Source organism: Neopsephotus bourkii, unplaced genomic scaffold (assembly GCF_033783945.1).
Source record: "Neopsephotus bourkii isolate Nb327-2 ecotype Australia unplaced genomic scaffold, CSIRO-AGI_Nbou_v1 NB_1187, whole genome shotgun sequence".
NCBI lineage: Eukaryota > Metazoa > Chordata > Aves > Psittaciformes > Psittacidae > Neopsephotus > Neopsephotus bourkii.
Genome location: NW_026901672.1, coordinates 132,439 through 144,845, shown reverse-complemented (window position 1 = coordinate 144,845; position 12,407 = coordinate 132,439). Strand labels below are relative to the sequence as shown.

The 12,407-nt window shown below is 37.0% G+C and overlaps 1 protein-coding gene across 4 annotated transcripts in view; it reads right to left on the bottom strand.

The window, feature by feature from the left end:
• Window positions 1-12,407, bottom strand: part of PIK3C3 (phosphatidylinositol 3-kinase catalytic subunit type 3) — a 78,398-nt gene that overhangs the window by 60,748 nt on the left and 5,243 nt on the right. For all 4 annotated transcript variants that reach the window (XM_061364079.1, XM_061364080.1, XM_061364077.1 and 1 more), the window contains exons 4-6: window positions 10,511-10,640; window positions 4,661-4,747; window positions 3,250-3,345 (exon numbers count right to left, since the gene is read on the bottom strand). In XM_061364079.1, coding sequence (XP_061220063.1) covers window positions 3,250-3,345; window positions 4,661-4,747; window positions 10,511-10,640 — 313 coding nt within the window. The remainder of the gene's footprint in view (window positions 1-3,249; window positions 3,346-4,660; window positions 4,748-10,510; window positions 10,641-12,407) is intronic.

Here is a 12,407-nt window from a genome sequence, read left to right as displayed (position 1 = left end):
ACAGACCTGTAGCGGTATCTCACCACATTACGACCAGTGTGTGTGACTTATACCAATAATATAGTCCATTTAAGAAATTCAGAAAAAATTCCTGAACCAGTAAGATGAAAATCATTTTCAGAATATCAGTTAACAAGGAGGTTCTATTTATCTTATTCTTTAGTCAAAATACCGTTTCAGGTAATGCAAACAGTATCCAACTCCTTCCCCAGAAAAAGTAAATGAACACCCAATGCTGCAGACATTACATTTTCTTTTAAGCCATGAAAAAAAAGACTCCAATAATTAGACTACCAACTTTTTAAATAAACTTGCAGTGCAATCAATATATTTATTCAAACAAAGGTTTCCCTTGAAATCTGCACAAAATCACATTATTGATAAATGCGGGTGTTATTTGCACTTGGAAAATCACACTGGTTTTTGTCTAAATGGAGCATTAGAAGCAATGTTCTCAACACTAGCAGAGTGCTATCCTTCACGTCTTGAATGCTGCATTAAAATTAAGTTAACAGAGAACATGGAAAGAGCCATTGCCACTTCACTTCATTGTAATTGAATGTGGAGCCAAAGAATCTCAAATTCTATCAGCCACTGTTTAACAGGCTCGTTCTTCATAAACACTTGAAAACAAATTTATCAACAAAACTGTGACAAGTAATCTCCACTTCGACTATCGGTCACAGGCAGGTGACAACAGAACCTGCTTTCATTAGGCTCAATATACTGGATTGGTGATGCCAGATATGTAATTGAAGCATGACAAAACTGAGAAGATAGGCACTAATTTATGTACCATTTGCTACTGCTGCCAGAAAAGGGTCAAGAACTTGCTGAAAAGCTACTTCATAACAACAAATCCCTCAAACTGCAGTTAGTTATAGCTTTAACATCTGCTATTGCACATTCAATGACTTTATTTCCACAAGAGCAGCCAATTCACGGTTATTTTCTTCCACACACTTCTAATATGCTTCAGAAGCATCTCTTGAAAGAAAGATGCATGCCTGAAGTCGGAATCTTCTTTCCTACACCTTCCACGTCTGCAAAATCATAATGATAACAAAAGAAGTTGCATGTGTAAATCAGGAATAATTCATCTATAATGGTATGTTTCTAAAGGCAAGGGAGAGAGATCATTTTCAGGATTGTCCCATTCAACTATAAAAGAGCCAATATAACATAAAGCCCCTCACTAGCCACACTTATGAGTCTGCGCCTGTCAGAAGCTCAGCACCTTCTAATGTAAAAAGCTAGGGGTCAGTAAAGTGGTTTGATATTTTGACCATATTCTATTATACTCTCCAGGCACATATTTCCCTGATTTCCACAGAAGTAAACAACTTTATTTTGTTTCATGGAGGAACCTGACACATTGCAGGCTTCATTATGATTTGTAACACAAGCTCTGTAATAGCAATGTCCTCCACAATAGCTGGTTCTGGAAGTGTCTGGAAGCACTAAGAAACTATCCTAAAAACAAAGACTTGGAAAGGTGGGGAGAGGTCTCATTGTCAACTACAGTCAACATAAAAAAAGGCTCAAGTTAACCTAGACATCCCCCTAAGGCACATTTTCACCCAAATTTCCAGTATCCAGGAAAAAACAACCCCACATCAAACTTAAAAAAAAAAAAAAGAGAGACCCAAACCAACCCCTCCCCCAAAAGAAAAACCAAAACATCAATGACCCACCCCCCACTCCAGTGAATGAAAAAACCCCAAGTCAAAACAGAAGCACACTTACATGATACTCCTCCCCCCCCCCCAAAACACACCGGGTACATTTGCCTCACATTGTGAGAGGAGACACCAAGTGCCACGTGGAACTACTACTTCCTCCAGTAGCATTAGAATTGCAGCTACCACTATAAGGGCCACATGGATGGAGTGTGGATGTCCACATGCATTATTTTTATATCATGTCTGCAAGACACAGCTCTTACAAGGGCCTGGAAAATATCTCAAACAGCCACTCATTTTCATTATGAGTTACGGCAATCTGAAAAACAACCTTAACGGTTTCTTTTATCGTGGCATCTCTGTTAAAATAAGTTCTAAGATTACTGTTGTTCAGTGACACATTAATTCAAAAAGCTAGATTAACAGCATTTAAACAGTTCTTTTTTCAAACATTCACAAGCTTTAAAATGCAAGAACGGATCAAACAGCTGAGGCAGATTCTGCTCTCTGCCTTCTCAGAACTTTTTGTGGAATTCTGCTTTCTGCAGAATCCTGTTTTTTGCATTTATTACAAATTTGCATTTATATTTTCAGTACATTCATAAAGAAGCTTCAGTTAAATCAGTGTTCTTTTGTCCAGATCAACTGTCAGTGTTGTCACATACATAGTAATAACTGTAATCCATCTTCTGTTGCATTAATATAATGGTACTGAGATTTTTTAACAGTCTCAAAATGGATGCCTCTTAAAAGTTAGTGCCTCTGACCTCAACAGGTCTCCAGTCTCTTTTTCTACGTTCTCTTTCCCATAAAGTTGCACTTTCTGAATTCTTATGAATCAATACATGCTGAATTTTTTAAAAACAATCACTGCCATTTTTTTTTTTTTTTAACCAGACTACGTATTTACAGCTTCTTCTATTTCAGTGGATCTTTCCACAATACACAGGTCCATAAAAGTACCAGTAATGCCACACTGATGTCTGTTAAACTCAGTGTTAATCCTTCATTCCATTAAAGCTGAACTCATAAAAACCAATGAAGGCACTGCTTTGGAGATTTGTTTTGTTAACAGGAAAATGCAAGACATTACAATAGAGTCTTTTACTTTACTTCCAAAGCATTTTCAGCATGAAAGGCTAAACTTTTAAATATGTTCATTTTAGAGCAAATGTTCACAAGCACAGCTCCTGTGCAAAGTTTTAATAACTTATCTTTTATAAAGTTACCAATCAATACATGTGCATTTCTTCCTGATATAAGACATAATTTTACGTACAGCTACTCCAAAAGTACTGCTGGGTGACCGAAAGAGCCATAAATCAAAAAGTTTTTAATCACTCACACTTATTAAATTCTGTGATCTTGAACTGTATTACATGAATGATTCACTTCTGCAGTCTTGTTACATCTATACTATTTGATTTGTATGCACACAAACAGTTGCCAGTGACAGCTGTCTGCCACTATCCTGCACAGGAATATTTCACCTCAGCAGAAAAACCCATCCATTTTAGGTGCATATGCTGCTTTTTAAAGACGACTATAAAGCCTGCAGGGCGCATACCTTTTCGTAGTAAACTATTCCATATTCTTTATCATCACACTTGACGCAACGGAATTCAATCATCAGGTACATAAAATTAGAACTTCGCTTTTCCCTCTGAGAAGAGAACCAACACAGGTGTGTATCATGTATTAAAGTGCATCAATCTTCAGTGTCCTCAGCACAGCAATTAAACTGCGTCCTTTGTGCTATAACTGATTAATTAGATTATCAGTTGTTGAATAACTGCTACTGTTCAGACCACCTCACCTTCTTCCTGACATTCTTACTTCCTTATATTTCTACTTCATGATAAATATCCGTATGTAACAGATAAAACCATGTTGTTTTCATCACCAACTTGTGGCTGTAGACAGAAGGTTTGAAAAAAGGCAATGAAGAATAACCAGATGACAGCTGGGAGTTTTGCGTGTGATTTAAAAAAATCATTACACACAATTATGCGTATAAGGGTCAAAAACCGGAAGACAAAATACCAGAACTTTTTTAGCTAACACCACCATGAAAGAGACAAATTAAACTTGTGTTAGAAGATTAGATTTGCAACTCATTCACTTTCAGAGGAAGATTTGACAATGTATGCGTTTTTGAAACCCTTTGCCTAGAAAAAGGGCTCAGAATTTTAAATTTTAGGTGCAAAACAAGAAAGAAGTTATACATAACCACCACCAGGAATGTATGATTAGCAATGAAAACAAAATTTCCTTTAATATTTAGCAAATCAAGTTTGTTTTGTGCATTAACAATGGACTGACTTTCCAGCACAAAGTGGTTCTGCATTTCAGATACAGCACTAGGAATCAGTAATTTTTAGTTTTCTGAACAGAAGGGGAGAAAAAAGGAAATAAAAATGGAAGAGGTAAAAAAACAAACAAACAAAAAGGCTGAGTTCTGAGGGTTTATAAAAATTTAAGTTAAAAAATAATCTGATTCCCAGAAGTCTAATTATAAATGAGGCAAGTGAATCTCAAGAGCGCAAAGCAGAAAACAGAGTTCTGTTGTGCAAGATGAGTATAATTAGTTAAATGTTTAGGGGGTGATTTTGCCTAATGAGGGTTAACACCTCATTCAGGTCTTGAATGAATATTAAAAAAAAAAAAAAAAAAACAACCAAAAAACAACCAAAGAACAATCAAACTGTAGCTCTAAGCAACCTGATCTAGTTGACGATGTCCCTGCTTAGTGCTGGGGGTTTGAACTAGTTGAGCTTTGCAGGTGTCTTCCAACACAAACCATTCTATGATTCTACAGTTCTCATTACTGCCCAAGTAAAATCAACTTTAGAAGTTTAAAAGAATTATTTTCCTTTATCGTATACAGACAGTTGAAGAAAAGCAGGAAAAGCACTTCAGGTTCAGTCTCCTAAGCAAAGATTTCGTACCAGCAAGATCAAAGAATTTGATGTACCTACCTCATTAATCATTTCTATTTCTCTAAAGGTCAGTCTGTCCAACCAGTCTACTTTCACCATGTGACCTTGCCGATGGGACTTGGTGAGCTGCATGAAAAACACAATTAAATGGCTCAGAGCAAGGAAAAAAACAGAGCATAAAAATTATAATTTAACAGGGACACTAACATGAAACCAAGGGGGGAAATAAACGAAGGGGAAAAAATAAAGGAATTGGAAAAAATGCTTGTACAGGGGACACACAGCAGGTCGCTATAAATGGCTAAGCTGTGCCATGAAAATAATTCTACTATCTAAAACACCAATCATGGCAATGACCAAATCCCACTCCAAACACACCACCTTTGCATTCTGAACACACTAAAACAGAAACCTGTTTTTTAAGCAAAGTAACATATTTAATTTTTTGTTACCATATTTGACACAGTAAAACTTACAAAGCCAAACAATTAAAAAAAAAAATATTTAAAAAAATAGGCAAATTGTGTCATTCTGCCCATTAGCCTTACCTCTAAACAAGTTTTCAGATTGGGAGTTACACATTACAAAAGGTCAGCTGAAGACTTAAAGCAAGTCATAGAGAACCTGTTCCCCATTTCATTTTAGTCATCTGAAAAGTAGTTCAAGATTTATTCCTACATCTACACACTGATGTAAAAATAGCAAAGAAGTTGGACTGTTTAAAGGACTACCTAGCAGTAGAAGAGTTATGAGGACGAGATAACAGAAAAAAAGTAAAGATAGCAGCCGTACTGCCTGTTGTTTCAGATGCATTTGCACACAATAGTTTTCCATAAACTCAGTAGAAGTCTACACAAATACAAACAACAATCATCTTTTCAGTTCCTAAGAAATCACAGGGGTTCCCCAAAGCATGAGTAATTCCTGCAGTATGCGAGATGCAAAAGGAATCAGAAAACATCTAGTTTTTACATGTTTCAAAGAAATCGAAACCCGTCTAGAAAATGTCCAGTGAGAAGTCCCTCAAAACTATTCCTGTTAAGGGAAGGGTTACAAGTAAGTTTCACCAGTGAACAACTTGCCCACCCATAAGCATTTAAATGTGAACGGTCATACTGACTGTCATGTTCCAGCTGCCCAGCAAGGGGACAGGCAATATAAAAAGAGACCTAGGAGAGCACATAAATAGAAGGTATTGTATGCAAGAGAGCACAACAGCAGCCTACTTCTTCCATTCAGACCTGCAGATGAGGCTACTACCAAAATAGAGAAGATTTAAGAGTTGCCATATGCTGGGAGTTGTCTAGGTTGTGCTGTTTGTCAGAAACCTGCACTACACTTTTTAGCAGCTCAGCAATACAGATAAAAACATAACTGTGAATAAAGAAAAAAGGTTAGGAGTTTTCACCAATTATTATCAATCAAATCCCCAGTAAACTGATGTCTTAGCAGTACAGGCACAAGTATTAACAAACACCAAGGATGACCTAGGCCAAATACTAGCCCCATCACGACGTTCTCTGCAAAAACCATCAGCTTCATGTTCAGGTACAGATCCTGATAAACTGACAAGGCAAGCTTCAGAAACATTCCAGAATCAGACAGTTTTTTACAACCCTTAGAAGAAATGATGACACAACAGACAAAAAATTGTCTAGTCTTTAAAAGACTGTAAATAGCAATTAGAACCACTAATGAAATGAAATTTCAGTGTTCTGCAGTCTGTCTGCAAGTGTTCTTGTATCAGTTGAACTGATGGTAAGCATTTATCCTTGATCACTTGCCCCTTCATATTCAACATATCAAGGCCATCTTGCTAGTTCACTTCCCGTACTTCTTGGTGTTTAAGACAAGTTCACTGTAATGTTTGTGGGTTTTTCCACTTTCATTCACCTCCCCAGAGTTTAATTTGGATTTATGATCTATCAGCGCTTTGGATACTGGTTCCTACCTTCACACAGGAAACAAAACTCCCAATTAGTTTCCTTGCAACCAGTTTAGATAAAAAGAAGGTGGAATAAACTACAGCCCACACTATGGCCTCTGTACCCACCCAAGATCTGAATTAAATTTTAAGGCTTATTACTCATGAAAACAAGCAAGACAACCAGTACCAGTACTTGCTCATTCCACAAATATGTTACCTAATCAATCTTTTCTGATTCCTGGTTCCTACTAAGTTGGTTCCTACCAGAGATGAGGTTTAAAATTTTCCACTATTAATCCTCAAGTAAAAGTAAAGTACTAATCAAAAGCAGTCACAATATATAAAGCAGTCAAAGCTGCTGGGAAGGAAAACCAAGCCAAAGTCAGCTCAGAGGAAAATCCTGGTTTGTTGTTTTTAAACTAAAGATTTGCTAGAAACTGGCCATTTCAAGAAGCACTAAACAGTAAATTAGGCATGAGCATGTGATACCTTCTGTTCTGACCTCATTCCATGAAACGCAAAACGCAATCCCATGAGGATTATGAGGATGTTTGCCTAAAGCAGCTGATTCACATAGCATTTCTTTAAGCTGTAGACCATAGTATAGTTTGGCAGAAGTAATAAGATTTTGATGCAAACTTCGGAAGACCACTGAAGCTTCTAAGAATTAACGCTGTTCAGTATACAGCAGGAGCTTTTCTCATTTCTTTTCTCTCCAGTAAGCTCGGACAGCTAATCTGAGCTGCTATAAATTTCATAAACTAAACAGGACAAAAGGGAAAGGGAGGGCAGAGGTGACAAAGCATAATCCTTAATAACAATTCAGGATGCTGGATGTAACCAAAGCACACAAACTCAATCTTTGGCTTGTTTCAACTTATCAGCAGCATTGTAAACAGGAACATAATACGATGCCAATTTTTTTGCTCTCTTATGTTATATTCTGCAGCCAGTTCAACAAGTTCTATCAGCAGTATTTCAGACAGAATGTGCCAGGACTGAACTAAAAGCATAAGGCAAGACTTGGCCTTTGCCTCATATGTTACTAAAATGCATTTCCATGGTAGAGAAACAGCAGCATGCAGACCAGTTGTATGCAACACATTCACAAACATCCTACCTACTTCACAGAAAAGATCTTCTTATTCTCAGTAATGAAGGAATTACTTACCTTTACATGTCATTTCAGCCATTTCTAAATTACTCCCTACTCTTTTTTTTAGTTAATGAAAATACTTTTTCCTACTGAAGACAGCCCTCTTTATTTCCAGCACTTTAAACCTGTGGACCAAAGTTTTCAGAATACTACTTCTACATTCTAATGCAGAATTCTATATTCTACAGAATACTATATATTCACATCCAGCATTGACACAGAAATTTAGGATAGCACTTATCAAAGCCTTGGGAAAAATGGTCACAACTCTGTTCATTTTCCTGTTTGCTGCACTAAAGAACAAAGATAAAAGTAATTTTGTATGCTTTAGAGGAAAATATTAACCTCTTAAGCCTGCAAATCTCCCTTACAGAGAGGAAAAGTATCATAATACTGCAACTTATAAGGCCTCCATACGAGACCCATAAAAAAAGATTGATTAATATTTAAGCTCAAAATAAGAAAGATGCTAGTGCACTCCCTTCAGGGAAAGAAGAATTCATCATCTGCTACTCAGTAAAAGGTATCCCTTTAGATACTATCTCACCATTGCTATTACCTAATATTATCTAGCCAGCAGAAGGTGTGAAGAAGCGAATGGAACAAAAAGAAGAGTATTTTTTATTTAAGTAGATTACCACATCACTCATGGGAGAAACACCTTAATGTTATTAATATTTGAGCGTGCTTGTGTATTCCCCACTCTTTCCATTAATATACCTTAGTACAGGAAAAATGACCTCCAGTATACAAAGCCATGGCTTTTTCAGCAGCAATTTTACAAGCAACTATCACACGTTTTGGAAGACCAGAACCATATGGCACCTCAACATGACTTGCCACAGCACCAATTATTCAGGTAAAAGTATGAAACTCCTCCCACAGCCAGTCACTGATTTTATGCAAATTATTTATAATAAGAAGTATCACAAACACAAAAATTCAGAAGTATGCCAAGAGAATAAAAAGAACTTTCAGATGGAGAAAAGGTCCCTCATCAAGCTCTTGTCAGAAGTTACTTATTATCCACAAGAATCTAATTTGGCCTCTGGTATTAGACATCGATCAAATGCACGACACTTCTAAATGATGCCTGTCCAATAAACAGGAAAGAAAAAAACAACCCCCAAAACACCCAAGAATAACAAAGCCCACTCAAACTCATCTTGTTTTAATTAGACCTACTCCTTTTACCTATATTTAAATATACTATCACACAGTAACATCAGAAGGTATTCAGTAATTGCTAAGCCTTAGAAAAACTGAAGCTGACTGTGCTTAAATAAAGGCTACTTAAGAATGCTACATCACAAGAACTTCATCTGTTGAGTAAACAGCTGTGCAAATGAAAGCTCTCACAGACACACTGCCCACAGACCCTATTCACTTTGCTACCAATAGACAGCAAAATGATTTTATATAAGAATACAACAAAATACCACTGAAAATACCCTCATTTTTCAAAAATTAGAATCTCCCAAAAACAGCTTTCAGAGGAGACGAATGCGAGCAGTGATGTTATGAGCCATTAGCTAGAATTCTCAGTTGGGATATGAAAGAATTCCCTCCTGTTCCTCAGAGGGTTTTAGCCTTCACCTCCCATATGCCAAAAGAAGAGGCTAGAACAGATCAAGGTATTTTATGACTGAAATACTCTGCATTATTGGTATTACTTGAGCTAGGAAACATAAGGGAATGAAGGGAAGAGGAGAAAAGCAACACTGGTACGGTATGGTCACATTTGCGTAACAGCACAAACACGAAATGGGAGGCCTACACTCTAAAATCCCTTCTTGGAAACCTACTGCCTACATCATGTAACTGTGTGATGACCTATAAACAAGCCTTGGTATTTAGTGCCTGTCTACAGTGTTTCCTTAGGATAGAGGGGATTTATTCTGTTTCTATCAAGAAATGAGGCACCACAACTAGCAGAAAGCTTTAAATAAGCTTTCCATTATAAATTCAAGGTGAACTAGAACTTAAATGAAAGTTAGTTTATTACTGTGATAAACATCTACATAAGAAAATGGACATATTTAAGTCCCTGGACTTATTTTTCACTAGGAGTTGCACAAAGATGGAAACTAGGAGGCCAAGATCGAGTACAAAGTACACTAAGTGGGTTAACAATTATTATAGAGTGATTTGGAAAGCTCAGAGTAAGCTTACTTGAAGAATGAGAGAATTCAGTGAGTAAAACAGTTCAAGAACTCACATCCACTGATCAACTGCAGTAGTTCTGATGGCAAAAATACACTCTTGCCATCAAGCTGGGAGAAGAAAATCCTAATACACACATGTACTGATAAACTTAAATAAATTAAGCTTTGGTTAATTTCTGCAATTTTACTCAAATTCTTTCTAATGCAGAGGTATCTTTCTAATGTCATACACATCTGAACACTACACTAGAGAGCCTTAAATCTAAATAAGGGCTATTGAAAGAAACTAGTCCTCACAAGCTATTGGTATGCGCTGCTCTTACCGAACCTGATGGAATTTTGGCTTCCAGCATCTTCAACGCATTATCAGAGTTTCATTTTACAAAGAATTAGGATGTTAAGTTGTTACAACAGAATGCTACTTATATGAAAAGGTATTTATATGTTCCCTTTAAAAAAAATACTGCAAAAGTCAATGAGCATGATATAGCTTACTCACTTTTATAAATCCTGTGAAGTATCTAATCAAAGGAAGATAGCTTTCACATGAGAAAACAACATGAGAGGCCTGTATACATTCCACTCTATTGAAAGTGCAAGCTTTTCACATACAACATAAAGTTTATTTGCTATACCATTACCTTAGCCAAGCGGCTCATCTGATCTTCAGAGACTGTGCTGCTGGTTCTCCCAGGAGTTTTGGTGGGCTCTGAGCCATCAGCTTCTACATTGGGCCAGACTTTCAAATCATGCATTCCCTGACGAAACATACTGCAGGGGCAAAAAAGCAGAATATCTTCAGTACATTCAAAATAACACACCTGTCAGGAATCAAAAGTACAGCAGCAGCTGCAAGAAAATGAAGTAACTTCATTTGCCAAGCCTAGAAACACGCACTGCCATGCATAATTTAAATGAACTGCTAAAGTGCCTTGCTCCTTGTGCCCTCTATGGCCTTCAGTTTTATTGGCACGAAGTTTAAAAGAAAATTAGTAAGTCTGAACCAAGTTATTTGGCAAGTGGAAGAAAAATGGGTAATTCCAGAAGCCAGTGGAGTGGTATAAATGCAAACTGAAGACAGAGCTTGACCTTCATAGTTTTATTATTTGTAATGAAGCAGAAAGTATTTCTCTTGACTTGCAAATTATAATACTGACTTTAGGTCTGCCAGTCTGCAAAAAATTTCAACAAAAAAGCTACCTAAGTTTCACTTGAAGGTTGACTGCTATAAAAGAGACTTCTGAGCTGCCAAATAAAAACAAAATTCAAAAATTAAAAAAGAAAAAAAACACACAAAAAAACCCCCACAACACTCAAACCACCATTTTTCTCCACCTGTGCTTGAAATTGAGTTGGTAATTGAAACTGTGCAGTGAACGGAACTTTGTAGAGTAGCTGACCACGTCTTCTCTCTGCAAAACCCTCCTTTCCTTATTTATTTGTGCTGATTCACCTTAAAAGGTGCTTCACAAAACCAAGTGGATCACTTCACTCTAACAACTTCAGGTAAGAACAACTGGAAGTTGTCTACCTAACAACTTCAGGTAAATACAACTTTAAAAAGTCAACCATTAAAAAAGAGAAATATCAACCAGAAAGACCATCTGACCTTGACTTTACATATTGCTTTATGGAATACTACTACAAAGATTTCCATTCACAAGCAAATATAAAATTCCAGAATTATTCGGTGCTTCTTGTCCATCTACTATCCCCAGGGCTCACATGCTGGAAGTAAAGGTAAATTTCATTCACAATTTTTATCTTTTTCCAGGAAATATGCTCTAATGTTTAAGAAGCTATAAGTAGTCTTTGGGTGACAGTACAATCGATCAAGTTTAATTTTCTGCCCAAAGACAATGCTAAGCTTTTTGTCAAAGCACAGAGATACAACCTCTTTCTAGAGTCACTTTCTGCGTTTGAATATCACTAGAACGGCTTTCCTAATGCTAATCTAAACTTTTCCTGCACTTCAGTTTACCCTTACTGCTTCTTATCCACTGACAACACAAAAAAAATTATTTCTCTCCGTTTTCCAACACTACCTGCACACCAGAAAAGTGTTGTTACAGTCTCTTCTTCATCCTCACCAGTCTTTACTTCTCCATCACACCTATTTGCTAAACATTTAATGACTCTCAGCAGTCAGCAACTTGCTTAAAGTCAATTATACAGAACTGAATGTATGCCAGACGAGCAGATGAGTATGGAGGAGTATGAAACACTGCCCCTGAATGTGCACACTTGTGAAGTGTTCATATATTTAACATTGTTTGCACATTTCACAAGAGCATTATCACAGTATCACAGTATCACAGTATCACAGTAGGTTAGAGATTGGAAGGGACCTCAAAAGATCATCTAGTCCAATCCCCCTGCCGGAGCAGGAACACCTAGATAAGGTTACACAGGAACGTGTCCAGGCGGGTTTTGAATGTCTCCAAAGAAGGAGATTCCACAACCTCCCTGGGCAGCCTGTTCCAGTGTTCCGTCACCCTCACTGAGAAGAAGTTTCTTCTCAGGTTTAAGTGAAACCTC